We start from the raw sequence: 18,850 nt of genomic DNA on the forward strand, positions 1-18,850 counted from the left end.
CTGGCGCGTAAACAAACTAAAAGGTGTTCTAGAACGGTGACTCATAATAGTTTCAGATTCCTTTATCATTCCCGAACAGTGTTCTTAGCAACGGTGATGTGTTGATGCAGCTACTTCTATGCCTTGCGTCATTTTCACGAACGTGAGTTAAAAGATGGCTGCGGCGCGTGTTCTGGCTTTGTTGACGGTACTGATCCCCGGCTACATCTCCTCTGCAGTACTTTCCAGTTCTCTGTCAAACTTTACGCCATCTCACGACTCTTCATTGAACCAGACAATGGTTACACAGTTAATCGCCCCCACCACATGGGCTTCGCGTAACAGTGAAGCTGATGTATTTAGTCCTGAATTTTCTAAAGTCGGTAGGAGAAGTCGACGTGAAGAACCCACCGGCACTAAGTGTCCGGGATTGAGGATAGAGAAGGAGATCTACATCACCCAGACCCTGAATCTTCCCTGTCAGTGGTAAGTAGTATATATGACGATTGCAGGGTCAGCCTGTTAGGCACAAAGTTGGAGATGTAACACATAGCTATAGGTTCCATCCATACGTCAGCAGTCTATCCACATTTTTAACCGATTAGAAAGCCTGGACGACACATGTCGTGTGTCTGCATGGTGGTTGTTTTTTCCTGTGAGAAATCAAATGGTTTTTGCTCTGTTTCTCCTTCTTCTCCAAACAAATAGGGTCAATGACTTAAACCAGTCGTCTGTCACCATGGTAACTGGTGTTGGGTTACATCATGTTGCAATTTTATAGCAGGAGGGATTTAGACTCCTGTCACCATACATGAATGTGTTTGAGTAAGAATTAACAGAGCAGACCATATGCGAAGGTAAACATTATGCATTTGCTTTGCAAATGCTACCTCTCTGGTTTATTTATTATTTACCGCCAATGTTCACATGTTTTGGAAACATTTTTGTCTGAATCCGCAGCCAACCCAAAGGTCAGAAGCTGCTGCGCTGGACGTTTTACCCCCGGGGCGGGGAGGGGGAGATGTCGGTGTGGTTTGACGAGGAGGAGAGGCTGGACCTGGGGAACAAGTTTGACATGACAATCCGACATGCTCAGGTGGGGAGACAACACAACTGTTGTACATTGTGATAGAACATCGCCTGCACTATTACAATATCGTTTAACACACAGAAACGTCCAGATAATCCGATATTCAAAAGCGATTTAATCCATCTCAATCTTTATTGACATGTCAACATTGCAGACATAATAATGTTACCTGAATGGCGTTGATATTTACAAAATGAAAAATTAACACACATATACACATGAACTGGCGCTCTATTGACACGACACGGTTCTCTTGTGGGAACAACTTTGCTGTTGGTACTATTAATGTCTGAAATATGCAGCTCACAGTTGATATTGTCCGCACACAGGTAACCGACAGCGGCATGTACTACTGCAGAGACGGAGACAAACTTCTTGTTCTGTACTATTTGACGGTCAAAGAGCCGAAAGCTGTCAGGCTGAGTCTGGTGGCTCTGAAGGAGAAAACTCTGCCGAACAGAACGGCTGGAGGAATGACGCTGTTTACGTTATGGTCGCCGTGGGGAGAGTGTAACAGGTGTGGCGGGTCCGGGGAACGCGCCAGGATAGGTACGTACATGTATTATATACCTGACGTGTTTGTTTGTCTGTTTATTAGCACATAATCAAAGTAATAAAATAAACATAAGAAGTTGTGCGCGATAAAAAGCCGTTATGGCTCGTCCGCGATCTTCCCCCCACAACATTATTTGTATGACACATTATTATAACAGTAATTGATCAAATAGTACTAATGGTTTTCAACAACATAAAATAATAATTATTATTATTGTAGATAAGAACAACTAATTATTAGATAACGCTAATCAATATTGGTATCGTAACATCTTGAATTAAACCGTGGTGCTTTCCGATGAATCGTAAGTTTGTAAAATTGCTTCTGATACCCGCGACTTTGAGTTATACAGTCAACACAGTCATCAGTAACACAGCACGAATGTAACATAAACGCTGTCTAAAAGCTTCATGATTGTGTAATTAGACTCCCTCTTGTTTTGTTAAGTAAGTTTTGTTTTTAACGGCCTAATCTGTGAAATAGGACTGTGATTTGGTTTTCACGCAGGTGTCACTGGTGACTGAAATTATTTCATTCCCAAAGTTATAACGGATGTTATTTTTACAGGGATTTGTCACGTCGAGGGAAAAGACTTTCCGAAGAACTCAGGCACGGTCATTGCTTGTGACTCCGAGAATCTTCCCGCCGTCGCTAGAGAAGTATTTGGTAAAGAAATCAACCGTCCTGATGAGAGGAGAGTAGAGTTCTGTACCAAAGCCTGTCCGAAAGGTGGGTCATGTAGTTTTTTGTTACTCCGGTAGGACGTTCAAAGATTTCTTTCTGGTACTGTCCTTGGTGCTGAACTAACACCATGTTCAGTAATGCCTTGTACTTTGTTGTTACCTTTGTTACACTAGTTTTTTTGTCACTCCGGTAGGACGTTCACAGATTTCTTTCTGGCACTGTCCTTGGTGCTGAACTTCAACTTGATGTGCTGAACATCACGTTCAATAATACCCTGTACTGTGTTATTACAATTTAGGGAGGGAAGATGCCGATATCTCTGACGTACACTTTTTGTACCCTGTGGTCAGACCCGACCCTTAGAGTAACAAAAGACTATTTTTTTCACTCTGGCAGGACGTTCAACGATTTCTTTCTGGCACTGGCCTTGGTGCTGAACTAACATCATGTTCAGTAATGCCTCGTACTGTGTTATTACAATTCAGGGAGGGGAGTAAGACGATATCTGACGTACATTTTGTGTTCCCCTTGGTCAGATCCGACCCTCAAAGTAACAAAAGACTCCAGCGGACGTGTGGTGAGTTCAGTACGGAGGATGGACGTCAAGCATCGCCCCACCCTCCCCCCTCCCATCAGCAGGAAAACCATGTTCAGGACGAGAGGGGAGAACATCAAGCTGTCGTGCCCCGGGGAGGGCATGGACCGGCCCGTCAGCTGGAAGAACGGCAGCTCGGTGGTCACAGAGACGGAGCTCAAGAAGACCACCAAGGGAAGAATCTTTGTAGACATCGTCAACTCCCTCCACATACGTGACCTGAGAAAACAGGACGGGAACGTTTATACCTGTTGGATAAAGAATCGTCACGTGGGCACGATCAAGGTCTTTGTAAGAGCCCCTGTGGCTCAGGAAGGATGGAAGAAGTACTCGAGTTATTTTGGACTGGGATTCGTCGCTTTAGTAGGCTTGTTCATGACAATGATGACCATTAAGAATAGCAGGGACAAATCGTTTCGATAGACGGTTTACCCGTACAGTTTAAGATAGAAAAAAATGATATTAAATTGCAGCTTCGCTGTCTGGCTGTCATTGCCCTCTATTAATTCATGTCGTTTTATATAAAGGCTGAATGATGTTTTGAGCAATGGCTCATCATTAACAATAGATCGGGATTATTTCTTTGTTTATTTTAGTATTGCCAAACAATACGTTACACAGTCAGTAAACATACTGGTCAAAGTTCAGTTTACGTACGGCACAGTGACAGTTGAGTCCTTAGCTGTGTGTGGTGTGTGAAACAGCCATGTCTCGTGCACGCGCAGTGGTGATTTTGCTGGTCGGGTGCTGGTTTGGAGGACTGGTGGTGGCATGGAAGGTAGAGTGTCTTCAACGTTAGAAAAACTCGTCATATGTGTGCACTATCTGGTGTGATTATGAATTAGTTTGTTCTACGTTTTCACGTCATTTAACAGCATTGAATTTCTTAACCATGTAGCCATCTGTTTAAATTATTTACTTTTTAATGCTTGAAACGATATCGCTTTTCTCAGTTATGTTTATTCCAATCTTTTGCCACATTGTAACACTAGACAGAGCCGGTGGCCAGTTCAGCAGGGTCACGATGTTAATGATTGCTAAAACTTTGTTTGTGTAACCAGATTTGCATGTAAGGCCATGTTGATTTGATTATTTGGATGACATCCGCGCGCGCATGAATTTTCGGCCGTTTCCAAAAAAAAAGTTTTCAACCATACTGTAAATCGTACAAAACAGTTGCAAAATGAGCAAAAATATACCAAAAGTTACAAAAAAATTAACAAAAACTATACCAATGTCGTAGAATGCCAAAATCAAACGAAAAAAGACGAAATTGTAAAGAAATGAACTTGAAGACTAGATTATTCGCCAAATCATATTCTGTGCCATTTGCTCAACCCTCATGACCACGTAGATTTCATAATGAAAAGAACTTTTTTTTGCAAAACTTTTTTTTTATTCGCACGCGCGCATCAGTTTTTGGGCTCCCGGAGGATGTCATCCATATAATCAAATCAACATGGCCTAATGCAAACCTTCCCCACCCCAAAACATGAGATGCTTCCTTACATTGTAATTATATATATATAACCTGTTAAGTAAAAATAGATTTTTTGTCTTGTACTTCTTTCAGATTGGAGTAGTTCTGCAGATGTTAAAAGTGTTAGGAGTGGCTTTATCAGTTGTGGCGCTGTGTCTCTGCTACCTGTGCTACTCCCCTGCGCCGCCAGGTGTCGCTGAGCCGTGGAAGACGACCCTTATCATGACGTTCATGCGATTTGCCTATCTCGTGGTGAGTACATTAAAACGTGACCATACTTTCAAATATTGAAAAATCATTGTAAAATAGCATGTTCATTTTACTGTATCATCACTTACTTCCATTGGTTCTGAATCTTCTAAATTCCTTTTATAAGTCTATTACACAACGCCATATTATTAAATCATGAATAGCTATATAGGTAGGATATTTTCCCAGCGAAATTCCAAAATAGTGACACACGATATAAATGTTATTCACACGTCAATTACAAGGCTATCATTCCTTTATTCACAGTTATCAATTCTTTTATTCTCACTAATGCATTTATCTATTCAATTATTAGTATTTGATGAAGGTTTGATAATCCACACAGGTTCGTGGTTACAAAACGCTCGGGTTCGGAGAGAGTTTAGATGCCATTAGGGCGACGTTTGGGAGGATAAAAGCCCAGGGTCCAGCTGACGATCTCCGCCTGAATATCACGGACATGACGTTTGGTGACGTCAAGGTAAGACTGTATCAACCCAAGGCAAGACAGGGTGAACATTTGGCGGGCCTGCTGTACTTCCACGGCGGAGGATGGGCCTTGGGAACTGTCGGTAAGAATCATCACAAGTCGGTTGTCATTTGCTTTAGCATATTTGACGTGGTTAAGAAAACATTAAGTCCAGAGGGCTACGTACATACACATCACAATCCATATTATATAGCAGTTGATAGGTACCATTGACAACATAAGTTTTCCAACCTAAGCTAATACCTGACTGATATTTCTGCTGACTGTACTAGATATAGAGCTCGAGATGCTAATACCTACTGCATCATCATGCTCTATATACCTTTTATAGTAATATGCACTTTGTTCCAGATCAAAATGAGCAATGGAACCGGTACATGGCGATCAAGACTGGTGCAGTTGTTGTCCACGTGGAGTAAGTATAGACATGCTTTAAAGTAGAACCTCCCAATTTCTCATTAATATCTATGTTTATCAGACATGGTATTTCCGATAGCCATTACATGACTGTAACTGCGCATGCAATCACATCGATGTTTATTTTCAAATTTTTAGCTATCGACTGGCCCCTGAGCACAAGTTTCCAACACCGCTCGAAGACTGCCTCCGGGCCACTGAATACTTTCTTCAACACGCTGAAGACTTCAATGTCGATTTTTCCCGTATCGGCGTCCTGGGGGACAGTGCAGGGGGCAACCTGGCCGCCGCTGTCGCCTTAAAACTCAATCACCCAGGGAAAAGCAACCTTCCACGTTTAAAGTTTCAGGCACTGCTGTACCCAGCACTCCAGGCCTTAGACTTCCGAACGGAGTCGTACAAACGTGGCAACTGTATAACCATCTTAACCATAGACATGATGACTTATTACTGGTGTCTGTATCTAACTGGCAGCACTGCTCGGCACCCAGAATTTTCCAGTAACAACCACGTTCCATCCGCGTTGAGAAAACGTCTGTATACCGCGGATAGTGTCAGTTCAAGCGACAATAACCCGGTCATGAGTTTGCCTGGTGATATGAAAGACATCGTAAATCCATTGTTTGCTCCACTAATGGCTGATGATGAGGACCTAAGGGGTCTTCCTCCAACATATATTCTAACCTGTGGTTATGACGTGCTAAGAGATGATGGAATCATGTATGCTAAGCGGTTAGAGACTGTGGGAGTTCCTGTTACTCGGGATCACCTGGAGAGTGCTTTCCACGGAATCACCAGTATGGGGCTCAAACCATTTTCTTACAGCTTAGGCAAACAGTCTTTGAGAAAAGTAGCCGACATCCTTCGAGAAAATCTGTAAGGATACGACATTAGCTGAAAAGATCGATGTAAAAGCACGACATCTTTATCAAAGTCTTAGTCTTGCTATGATATGATATGATATGATATGCTACCCTAATATGATACAGGTAATAGATACCCAACGTCTGATATAAAACTCATTCACATGCTACACTAATAACAATGATGCCATAAACACCATGCATGGCACCGGTTAATATAGTCGTAAAAACATTGCTTCTGATACCGAGATCGGAATGATACAACAAATTGTTGCTTCATAATAGCTGGCACCTTCAATGTATTTCTGTGACAGTTGGCATCTTTTATCATATTAACCCTAAACCAGGTGCTCTCGTATCGTATTACGGAGATTCAACCTGATAAATGTATACCTTGTCGCTAAAGGGAGACCACTAGTGTACTGCCCTGATACATGACTCTTACAGCAGGGGCTGGGCTCCCATGGTTCTGTTTTTGTCCATAATATCCCCAATTTACACCGGGTTTGTCATGTGCACCCGATGCTTTACTTTGAGACAAGCAGGCTCCTCTAATCTCTTTGGCGTCCAGAATAGAAGGCTCGTCTGTCAAATACACATAGGACGCCGACACTAAGCTGCCATCGTCAGGACTACCCAAGTCGTCCGATACCTCACAACCTCGAGTTTGGCATTCATCAATGGTCGTTAGCGAGTCCATATCGTCATCAGTATTGCCATGTACCCTGGTGCCTCCCCAAAGGCACTGATCGTCTAGGGCAGACCTATTGGGGGATATACGCTTGGGAGATACGTTTGAGGTGTCAAATGTCCTTGCTATGTTTGCATCCTGTTTGGCTGAGCCACAATTTTCGGACGATTTTGCTGCTTCGCCGTCCTGTAGATCAGTCAGCGAGTTTTGGCGGGAAAAGCGGGCCTTCAGGAGGGATCCCTTGCTACATTCCGTCAGTTCTCGCGTAGTTGTGGAGTTTCTTCTGGCCTGAAAAAACAGTCACAACAACAATCATTGTTTCATCATTATGTCTTCATTTGTTTCATGCTCTCTACATATTTGCACGATTGATATCATTATGATCTATCATTGGGCATCATGAGTTTGAAATGAAATGGTTAAATGAACGACAAATAATGAATAAAGATAAGATTTTATTTGTACTTTAATAACTTACTTATAGTAGTTTGTACATGATGTATGTACAGAGAAAATTCATGCCTGTTTATAAGGAGAGAGATTGACTCACTTTTTTGTCGTTCTCGACATTTTGGAACATTTCCTTTGCAAGCCGCTTCTGCTCCTCCTGCATGAAAGACCATAAAAGAACAGTCAGATTTATGCAGTGTAGGGGCAACCGGTGTAAAAGAAGAGGCGACAGTACAAATCAAAGCTGAATCGCGCTATATCTTTCCTACTTGTCATAAATTGAGGGAGATATCAAGTGGTCCTACCGTCCAACAATCATAGAAGTCTTGGCAGAACCGCTCCCATATTTCGAAGAAAGACGAAGGATTGTCCTAAAGAAATGACAGATATTTGTGGTGAGTGATGTTGACGCATTCAATTTGCCGTTTTACAATGTGGATAGACTTGGTATTCCTTGGAATGGAAGCCCACTGAGCCATGACTACTCGAATAAAAAAGAATGAAATTCACTCATGGTAACTCGCATGACAATTCTTGGGTGGTTCTCACCAAGTCTGGGTCCTTGCAGTCGAAAAACGCGAGAAGATCCTTGAACGTGTCTTCCGCCTCCTCCAGTTTCCTTACCTCCCGTTTCAGGGTAAGTTCAGCTGTAACAATAAACACAAAAGATTTCGCTTGATGGGGACCAGAGTGGATTTATGCACTGAATTACACATCAATGTCAAATATGTCAAATATTATGTGCACGAGGAAATGTGGCTGTTATTGGGTTCTTGATTTTGAAAAATTCAGGCAGTTGTTAAAATTTGTTTACCGTGGAATAAGAACGGCTTCATCTTGCAGCGAAACGATGTCACCATGGAGGCCTCACTGCCCTCCAGTACCTTTTGAACCTACAGTCAAACAAAGACAGAAACGTACATGAACGTTATAGCCGTTACAAACTGAACTTCGTTACTACTGCATGTATAAAACCAGGAAACATCCCTTCAAATACAAAATACGACCTTACAAATGTAATGGCAACTTTCGTATAACAGCCTAAACAGGGATATAGACAAAAATTGAACGAAATGTCGAATTTCTTAATTACCAGTCCCTTCACTCTCTTTAGACCTTCGCCCACACTGTGTGCAGTTTTTCTGCTGTCCTTCAGACACGCCTGGAGAAAATAACAATTACGTTATGTCAGCCCACATAGGTGCCAGGGAGTGTGACAGGGCGCTGATAAATACTTCCATGGCTCATACACAGGTATTTTGATAATAAGTAGTACCAATATCCACAAGCGTACGCGCCCACCACATCGGCATACGGTACACATTGACAATTTTCTGAAAATAGGACACAGAACATTAATCCGATTATTTCGCATCATTTCGCATCGCCGACCATAACCTACCTCTCTGGCAGTCTTCATGAGCTCCTGTGTGGGCAGCCTGAACGTGTGTCCGTCCGGACCACAGCCGTCCCCTCTCCGCCGGCAGTACTGCCGCACGATGTACTGCAGGAGGTTCCCGCTTTTGTCCTGGACAGAAGGGAGAGGCGTCATGTTTCTTTTCATAGTGTTGTTGTATCCAGAACCGTGATTAATTATATTTATCCAAAACCATGATTAGCCACGGCTCTGGGCAGTCCACGCGAAAACTATGCAAAACCGTGTCTGACCCATATGGCCCATTCAGGCATACGACATACTATTTTTCGCTGACGTCTCAATATCCAAACGCTCCATATGTATCATCATGTACGATATCCATTAAGTGGCTAAAGCGTAGTTCGCGGCCCAAATGTTAGCATTTTGCAACCGACGAACGCGTCGTTGGTCGACGACCTATTTCACGTTAACGTTCAGCAACATAAATGCGTTCTAACTACATCGTATTTCAGCAGTATTTCAGGAACCTATAAAATAAGTCGTAGTCTAATCTACGTCGTATTTCAGCAAAATAAGTCGTAGGTTGATATGATATGGTAGTAAACTACCTTTGTTCTGACGTCCCTGAGTTTGGCCAGGATGTCCAGTTGGTACCCGTCCGCCTGACCTCTGGGCGTGCTGCCGTTCATGTAGTTCCCGGCAGCCAGGACCAGCCTCAGTACGGCATGCAGATGCTCGCTGAACAACATGCGGAATATTATTAGACTCTCATTTTCAAAAGCACAAACTTTGAAAAGCACACTAAAGTAGTTGTGGCACAATCCTAGCTCCAAGATTCTCGTGAGCTTCTCGGGACCTCTTGGTTTAAGTTAGTGGTGGATTTTTGTATGTTCGCAGCTGTAACTCACGATGGGCTGGAATTTCTCTGGGATTCGGCATGTATATGGTCAGACAGGATCTAGGAATCTAAATCCCTCCTGCTATAAAATTGCAACATGATGTAACCCAACACCAGTTACCATCGTCACAGCCGTCTAGTTCAGGTCATTGACCTTTGTTGTTTGGAGACGAAATAGAGCAAAAACTAAATAGAGCAAAAACGATATGTTTTCCTCCGGTAAACATAATAATCATGGGTACGTACCTATGTCGTAGCTCAGAACATGCCGACATGAGTGAGTTCATCTGTTGGTGCAGGTTGAACATTGTCTCCGAGAAGCGTTCGGTGAATATCCAACACTCCAGTCTGTCCTGGAGATTGTGAACTTCAGCCAGCTGAAGCAGAAACTCTTCCGGTTTGTCCAGGACAACTGTGAAACAAGGGAATACACTTTAATGTCACCGTGTTAATGGGCAGAAAGTGGCGTCGGTGACGCAACGGTTAGAGCGGACTAGGAACCAATGGGTCCCGGGGTCGATACTCACCGTGGCCAGACGTTGTCCATTGGGAAAGGTACTTTACAGGATCTTCCCTCCCTGTACGGTGGAGTGACGCCCAACGAGCCTCTTAGGCTAATCTGTCTAACTGTGTGCCAAAAACACACTACGGATTTGGTGCGCCAATGTGTCAACATTGGCACATTTGCCACCGAGAGCCGTATTTTTTTTAATGTGCAGAAAGAACTGAGCTGAAAAATGCCATATTTAGAAGAATTCACAGATTCACTTACATTTGATATGACAGTATTTACCCTTTACACTTTGAAATGATTGCATGTCTATCCGGATGTGACCTGTATATTTCCTAGTAAATCGTTATTTCAGAAACAAAACTAAAACGATAAGCTTTGTATACACGTGGACTATTGCCTTCTATCTGAAAGTGAGAATGCATGTTTATACTCACCCTGTTTGTTCTCTTGCTTGAACCGTTTGATTTCCGCCAGTTCCTTCTCCGTGGCCCGCATGTCATACAACCCCTGTAGTCTGTCATTGGGTTACCAGAAGGTCACTTTTAGTCAAAGGAAATACACCAAAAATAGGGGAAATATTAATCATATTCTTTGCCAAATTTTGCCACCAAGAGATTTAGAATGGCAACATATGCTGATGTTATATAGTTCCATCTCACCAATGAACTAATGAGCCAATGATATGACAACATCAAAATGTCAGTCATGCACATCTTTATGACCAATATATATTAGTGTTCTCACCTGTCTAAATCCAGCCTCTTGGCGTCCATTTTGTAAATGGCTTCCTGTACTTCCTCCATGGACATCTGCAGACGGCTGATCCTGATCGCTACATCACGTGATCGTTTGTCTTCAAACACCTTTCCCACCTTCAACACATAACAGCAAACATGACTGTTCTGTTATACAGTCAGATGTGGGGCAAGGCTTAAAGGCATCCAATGCGATTTCAGGGCAGCAAAACTGGAAATATTCTGAATAAGGAAATCTTTGTCATATTGACAAATACTGCTTCATACTAGCACATTTCAATCAGTATTTCATACTTTGGGCATTTAAAACTGCAGAAACAAGTCTCAAGATGAGTCCTTTATTTTCTGGGTGGTACCCTAAAAATCAGCCCAGGGCCCTTCCAGTAACCATTTCCCGTCAGAATTTTGGGAATGTTTGCTCCATGAGGGTCAGTATACACTGGGACAGTGTGGTTTCAACTCACTGTGTAGATAAATGACTAGCATATTGGCTTTGAAAAATCGGGTCTCCAAGCCCTAAGAACTGCATTGGATTAAACATGTCTACCATCCAATAATTGTACTGAAAGGTCTTGTAAACCATTGCACCAACCTGTTTTCCCTTCCCGCGCTTCGGCGATGTTGAGAACTGTACCGCTTCAGAGTCAAGGCGCGCACTTACTCCAAACAACCTTCAGGATACGCAATGACAGAAAATAAGTTCGTTCACACTTCTATGGTGTTAAAATGACATTCACTGATTGCTTGGTTTGATGATTTAATAAAGATAAATGAAGAAAATGTTTAATAAAGTTCACCTCTCCAGCTCATCTGTATCGATGGACGGCTCCGTTGTTGTGCTCCAGAAGTTCTCAGGTTTCTTGTCTGTGGTAAAATGGCAAGAAGAAAATCACAAAATGTAAAATTATGTTGATTACAGATAACAACATTTTCAGAGAGATGTTTATGTTGGCTTTGGCTCTGGGCATAATAGACATATTAATGACAAACACGGCAGAGAATACAAGCTATAGTGCATGTTTGTGGATTACCAATTTCAGCAATAGACTTTGTTTCACAAATCAAACAGCACAACATTTCCTAGACTTAGAAAGCCTGGTTTATCATGACGCTCAAGTCTACACACAGGAGCTTCTCTTTCCCACTCACATTTCTTACCTTCACTCGTTCCTTCCAAGACAATCCTCTTCCAAAACAGCGGTCTCATCTTTAACTTTGGGCGAATCAGTGGTTTTGTAGGAGAGATTAGGTTACTAAAACTGGAGTATCCACTGGGCGGAGGGGGAGGGGCCGGTGGCACGATAGCTCCAGCTGTATTGTTGGCGACATGCCCTTCCGTCATCAAGCTAGGTTTTCCTGGTCTGCTTTCAAAATCTGTATGGTCTGAACTAGAGAATCCTACATCGCTATCCGGACAGCGTGCGCCAAAGCCTGGGCACTTGTCGACTTTCACAAAATCCACCGATTCCACCGTTACATCGTCGCGTTTTTGTGACGAAGGAATGCACAAAACATCGCAAACTTTGTTCGGTGAAGTATCCCCTGATTCTACATGTATGTCCATTTTGCCTACATTGTCCTTACTGACAGTAGATTCTTTTGTGGTGGGCCTGAACAGCGCCGTTTCGGCGATGTGAGTTTCGCCGCCGGGCGAGTTGCTGCTACGTCCATCGTAGGTCATGCTTTGTCGAGTCCGGCTCCTCAGGGTAAGTACAGGTCTGGTGTTCGCGTCAATCACAAATAACGCATTTCTACAGCTTCCCCTGGACATCTGTACAGTAGTGTTCCTTAACATTGAAGAACACGTCTCTCCCTGAAACCTGGACTTTACTGTGACATAGTCAGTCAGATCGCACCGTTCGTTAGAACCGTTTACGGCGTGGGGAGTTGATGAGTTAATGGGTTGGTGGTTATTATCTTGTCCATCACCAAAGGCTTCTGGTGTAGACTCATCAATAGAATACAAGACATCTCTTTGCCTTTTGAAGATGCCTCGTGCACTAGGTTGGCCACGACTGAGAGTATTTTGAGGTGCGTAGTCGTTTGGAAGTTCTGAGGGAGAAGGTCTCACTTGAGGAGAAACCATTGAGTGTGAGGTGTGTCCTGTCAGAGGCTCATCGGTGTTCAGAGATGTGGCGATGTTGTCGTTACTGCCTTGAATTGTATCCTGAAAGGCACGTCAAGGATGCGTAATCTAGTGAGTGATTATAACTTTGTAGATATCATATAGATAATGTATCAGACAACTCTTGCGACATGAATATGAACATTAGTGTTACTTGAGTGTGTCGTCTCCTCTCACATATGTTTCAATAAAAACCACTCTTAGAAAGGAGTATGCCATATTCAATTTGTTGACTTTTTCCCGATATAGTTCTATTAAATGTAACCACATAATAGCACGTCCACTTAGCCGCATCATTCTACACGTGGTTTTACAACAAAAATTGTTACTAATACATTACATGCAAGTCCCGCAAGCATTATCAGGAATAGATATAATTGACAGGTCACTCAGCATTTAGTGAACCTTGTAATCCCTATCCCCTTTTGTGTATAGACAGACCTAATTTTCATTTAGATAGTATCGTCAGAGATAATGTAATGCCACTGAAGTATAATGTCAATAACGTATCAGAACCTTGGAAGGCCACTCCAACAATCTTCATAGTGAAGATAAATTGATGATACACATGATAACAGTAAGCTCGTTTGACCAGATTTTGTTTAGTCTCAGACACAACACACTAGGCGTTTCAGAAGTTACCACATAATTCCTTTCCACTACGACAAATCTGGTGATCCAATGAGCAAAAATCGATGTATGTGGAGACCGTTTGATGTCTGAAGTGTACACATATCAGTACATCATACGGTGTTTTAAACACAGAAGTAGTGAGATCGCTCTTGACAGTCTTTAAATAGCACTTATCAGACGTATTAGGTGGCAACGACGTTTGTAAAGTTTATACAGCTTGCCTATTATGTCCTGAAACCCCTTATCCATGGTTGACTGACAACACCGCCTCCTGGGTTGTGGTAATGAAGCCCCCCCCCCATAAAACACACAAACCTTCCTAAGTAACCTCCTAATTTTTGTGAACATAACAAACAGTAAATTCATAGTGTCTTCGGTGTACATTTGAAAGGAGGTTTTATTTCAGCTAGAAATATGATTCATATATTTAAGCCGAAATGTAGAGAGTGCACCTGTTAGTGGCAGAGACATTTTATTAGACTTTTTTTTCACTTTTCTACTGAGTAACAGAAGGTTATGGTAGACAGAAAATGGTATGAACACACGGCTCTGCGAAGTCGTGCTAGCATTTGGACTACGAAAACGCACTGAAGATTATAAAAAAAATAATAACCTTACCGTGGATCCATTTTGTTGACACACTTGCGCTGTTTGATGTGGATTCCCACAATTTTCCTCGACTTTTCCGAGCATGTTGTTTGTTGAATTGTGGCATACGGGGATAGCAGTGCGTGATGTAGAAGTCCCGTCATTTAGAGAGAACATGTACGCATTGGTATGTACTACCACCTCCTACTCTCCGACGATGTCGCCATATGTTCCAGAATTATACACGTCCGACATTAAATATGTTGAGCAACGAATGTATTGTGCATTGAAGACAACTTACCTACGTCTTACAAATGAAGAGTCCATGTACACTACCTAACGTAAACGTTACGGAGCAGGGGTGAACACTGCTAGCTTGGATTGAAGTATAATCTGGCGTCACGGCTTGCTCGGGTACCCCCCACTACACGCGATGGACTATACATCCAAACATGTCAATGGTGTTGTGTTACCAGAACGGCAGAAAGCAGGGCTCCAGTTGCAGGAACAATGGGCGTCAGCGGTACGGCAGGGTCGGGTCGATACAATACCCGGCTTCAGGGCTGAATGCCTTTCATACATTATAGGTTATGAATAGCGCGGCTTGCGTTGCGAAATGAGCCTCCGGCATGCAGGAGGTATTTGTTCGGCTGGAGGTTGGTAACCTTGCCAAGTTTACATGGATGTTAGACATGGCATACAAGATAAGGTGTTTAGTAGTAAACAGTTCGATAGGCAATGAAGTAAGAACCTATCGCACACGATACAGTCATGTAGTGGTTTAGATTCGATCATCGAGCATTTTTCAGCTTCTTATTCTAAAACCAACGGGACTCGGTTTTTCATATGCGTGCACAGTGGATGATCAACGTGAAAAAAAGACATACCTTTTCACCTAGCACAATTATAGCCTAAATTGCGTGTATTATATATTATATATTAATACTAATAGTCATAAATATTAGTGACGACTACAAGACAGATGAACCAGAAACATTGAACAAATCTTGAAGATATATTTGTACGTGTGACGTCGCTTCCCCAGCACTGGTATGGAGAAAAGCGTTTCTTTCACGATTTTCTAAAATCAATAGAAACATTATTCCAGATTCCCCATATGTTGTCGCACTTTCCACTTTAGCTAAAGGGATGAATAGAACTGCTATGACCAACATACAAAGAGAAGAGGCACATCTGGTCAATACAGTCATGGTCACAGTCAAGCATTATTGAGATAATTCGTGCATCAAAATTCGTGCAAACCAGAACTCTCTTTCGACGATTCCTCAGATATTTCCCCAACAACAACGCAGGTATCTAACTGATTTTGTGTCATCGAGACCTCCTTGTTTCAGTCTCAGTACGGGAAGTACTTGTGAGTGGTGAAGCTGCAAAGAAGATACAATGATATCAGATGTATGTCTCTTACATCATTTGACACTTCACAGTGATCATTGATGGCTCATTGATTTTGTCATCATTTAAAAATAACATAGCACGATGTTCATTTATAAATATCATTAGCTAAGTGCACTAAATCTCTGTCCCGGTACTATAGTAATATCGCCCCAAGCAAAATTATGCATTTGTGTATGACCCAGCCGGTACAAACACCCTTTAGCTTAGCGCAACAGCTTTAACTATGGCACTACAATGTTGATTAGAATGTAGAATTCCCATGATGCCTTGCGAGGCGACCTGCTGCGTTTTCTAGAGCTCCACTTTCTCTAGGAGTTTTAGTTTCCTTTCTAAGCCTTTTTCCTTAGTTTTTCAAGTTATTCCGTTTCGTAACCTCCCGGCAAAGATACCAGGATAAGGTTGAGAGTACAACTCTCCTTATTCCTGCTTTGCTGATCCTTGTTTCCTGATTACTACAACGACGACAACCGCCCCCCTCCCACTGACAGCCATGAGTTATGCGTCAGCAGTCGAGAATGGCAAGGCCATAGACACCGCGCCGACGGCCCCTAACGCACCGCCAGCATCCTCATGTAAACCAGTATTCTTTCTGGAGAAGGATGTTCATGCCGTTAGTCCTTCCGAGACTTTCTTCACGAACGTCGAGGTCTACAAAGCTGTTGCGCGCCGTGTTCAAGCGTCAAACATAGCCGGAATACAACAGGTTCGCGGCCTGTGGCGTCTCTACCTACGCGATCCAGAGGAACGTGCTTCTCTCATCGCGTCAGGGATCAGCCTCCGCGACAGGTATGTTGAAATCAGTGACAATCACCCTTTTCAACAGCGAAACGGAGTTAGAATCACAGTTCGAGATGTGCCCCTTTCCGTAGACGATGGAGTTCTAGCGTCTGGCCTGAAAAGCTACGGGGCTAAACTTCTCGGGCCTTTGAAACGTGAAATGCTTCGAGTCGACGGTATGCTGACCAACTGTGAAACCGGCGACCGATTCGCCTTCATGGCTATTCCGACAAACCCTACTGAGCACATTCCGAGATTTGTCGAGCTTGGAGGGCGATGGAGGGCAAGAGTGTTCTACCGAGACCAACCTAAGGACCAGACGCGACCGCGACATGTCCCTAATGACAGTGCTCGCGTGGCTTCTACCCTTGCTCCACGTCCCCCTACCGACACCACTGCTGGGAATGAAGAATCCAGTAATGAACAGCAGAGTCGGGTCAGCACAGCTTTTGTTCAGCTTGCCCCCAGCTCACCTGAAGAGGAAGATCACAGAGACAGGCCTGAGCAATCTCAGGTTAACAGGGGAAAACAGAGCCAAATCACAGACTATGTTGCACCAGCAACTCGTACTAGGAACAGGGGAAGACCCCGGCCCCAGTCCCAGACAACGAACAAGACTACCGCACCAACCGTGGCAACGAGAAGTACCACAAAGAAGAACCAGTCCTCCACTACAACTAGCAGCATAAACACAGACGACCAAGCAGCGATCATGAGACAACGTATCGACGACCTCGTCGAGACAAGTCGTAATGCTGCCAGTGGAACTCACATCGATACTCCTGGCAACTTCCGCAGAGTCAGCCCCGAAGACGGAGGCCTGAACTGTTAGACATGACATTACTTGGGACTCATGCTACCTGTAAGTCACACTCACTCCCATGACCTCTGAACTTAGTTTACTTTCCCTAAATGTACGCGGCTTACGCAACAAATGTAAACGAGACATCGTTTACCTTTGGCTAAGTCAACAGAAAGCGGACATCTTCCTCCTTCAAGAGACATACTTTACCACTGATATTCTTAGTGATCTTGAATTAGACTGGAATGGCTTACAATTCCACGACTTTGGTAGCACCCATAGTCGAGGGGTCTCAATACTCTTTAGAAAAGGACTGGATGTTGATGTAGCTGATGTCTTAAAAGGTAATGATGGAAGAAAACTGATTGTTATATTGCATGATCTCTGTATCCTCAATGTTTATGCCCCCAATGATCGCACTGAGAGAGGGAAATTCTTTAGCGATCTCTGTGATTGGGTAAATGATAACCAGATCACTAACCTGTTAGCAGGTGGAGATTTCAATGATTTAAATGATTGTGAGTTAGATAGGCAATCAAAACACACATTGAGAACACCCACAGGTGGGAATTCCTTGAATATTTAAAGCAAAACTTACTCCTGGTTGACATCTGGCGGAAATTCCATCCCAAGAGGAAACAATTTACTTGGAGAAGGAAGAATCCAGGACCAGTGGCCTCCAGAATTGACTTCTGGCTTATTCAAAAATCTCTTGTCGAACACGTTTTACAGTGTACCATAAAGCCTTCCATGAAATCTGATCATAAGGCCATCTTTATAAAACTGCAACTAAACGAACAAAAGCGTGGGCCAGGACTCTGGCGACTAAATACATTATACCTTTCCGATCAAGATTACATGGACGGTGTTGAAAATTCTATTTTAGAGGTTACTCTGGAACACAAAAACTCTAATATTTCTAAACAGCTCCTATGGGAACTTATCAAGAAACGAATCAAGGAATTCTCCATTGGCTTCTGTAAACGGAAAGCCGCCTTAATGAAACAAGATCTTACTTACTTAGAAAAAAGACTACTAGAACTAGATCATAAAATAGATGAAAACTTAGATGAAACAACTTTAAAGGAATATATTACCGTAAAAACAGAGATTGAGAAAATCTACCAATTAAAAGCCAAAGGTGCTCAAATTAGAGCACGAACAGAATGGGTTGAAAAAGGGGAAAAATCTCTTTCCTACTTTCTCAACCTTGAAAAATGGCAAGCCGCAAATAATAATATCACTAAACTAACTGATGGCGACACTGATGTCACCCGATCAGGGGAAAAATCTTACAGCTAGAAAAATCCTTTTATGAACGTTTGTATACAAGAGACAACTCAGTCTCTGACAGTGATATTGACATGTTTCTAGATACTGTTGAACTAGAATCTAGCCTTTCTGAACATCAAAGACT

General features: G+C 42.8%; 2 protein-coding genes and 1 pseudogene across 2 annotated transcripts in view; 1 reads left to right on the forward strand and 2 right to left on the reverse strand.

The window, feature by feature from the left end:
* Positions 1-118: 118 nt before the first annotated feature.
* LOC109473365 lies at positions 119-6,461 on the forward strand (annotated as a pseudogene).
* Positions 6,462-6,803: 342 nt separating this feature from the next.
* On the reverse strand, positions 6,804-13,175 carry LOC109473366 (formin-1-like). The gene is made up of 14 exons (XM_019773228.1): positions 12,248-13,175; positions 11,887-11,953; positions 11,682-11,760; positions 11,079-11,206; positions 10,769-10,848; positions 10,067-10,232; positions 9,531-9,660; positions 8,947-9,072; positions 8,638-8,706; positions 8,359-8,437; positions 8,094-8,191; positions 7,850-7,915; positions 7,645-7,701; positions 6,804-7,382 (listed from the first exon to the last, which is right to left on the reverse strand). The coding sequence occupies exons 1-14, from the start codon at positions 13,173-13,175 to the stop codon at positions 6,804-6,806; spliced, it is 2,652 nt and encodes an 883-aa protein (XP_019628787.1).
* Positions 13,176-15,503: 2,328 nt separating this feature from the next.
* LOC109473367 (alcohol dehydrogenase [NADP(+)]-like) overlaps positions 15,504-18,850 on the reverse strand; it is a 16,467-nt gene continuing 13,120 nt past the window's right edge. Inside the window, exon 19 of the mRNA XM_019773229.1 lies at positions 15,504-15,823. Coding sequence (XP_019628788.1) covers positions 15,793-15,823 — 31 coding nt within the window. The 3' untranslated portion in view covers positions 15,504-15,792. The remainder of the gene's footprint in view (positions 15,824-18,850) is intronic.

This window comes from Branchiostoma belcheri, unplaced genomic scaffold (genome assembly GCF_001625305.1).
Source record: "Branchiostoma belcheri isolate BF01 breed outbred unplaced genomic scaffold, Haploidv18h27 scaffold3, whole genome shotgun sequence".
Lineage (NCBI taxonomy): Eukaryota > Metazoa > Chordata > Leptocardii > Amphioxiformes > Branchiostomatidae > Branchiostoma > Branchiostoma belcheri.

Bases quoted from the DNA above. Each gene is read 5' to 3' on its own strand.
- LOC109473366 (XM_019773228.1), bottom strand. From the start codon at position 13,175: ATGGTTTCTCCTCAAGTGAGACCTTCTCCCTCAGAACTTCCAAACGAC. The intron at 11,761-11,886 runs GTGAACTTTATT...CGTATCCTGAAG, and splicing joins GATACAGATGAGCTGGAGAG to GTTGTTTGGAGTAAGTGCGC. The intron at 10,233-10,768 runs GTGAGTATAAAC...CTTGTTTCACAG, and splicing joins CAAGCAAGAGAACAAACAGG to TTGTCCTGGACAAACCGGAA.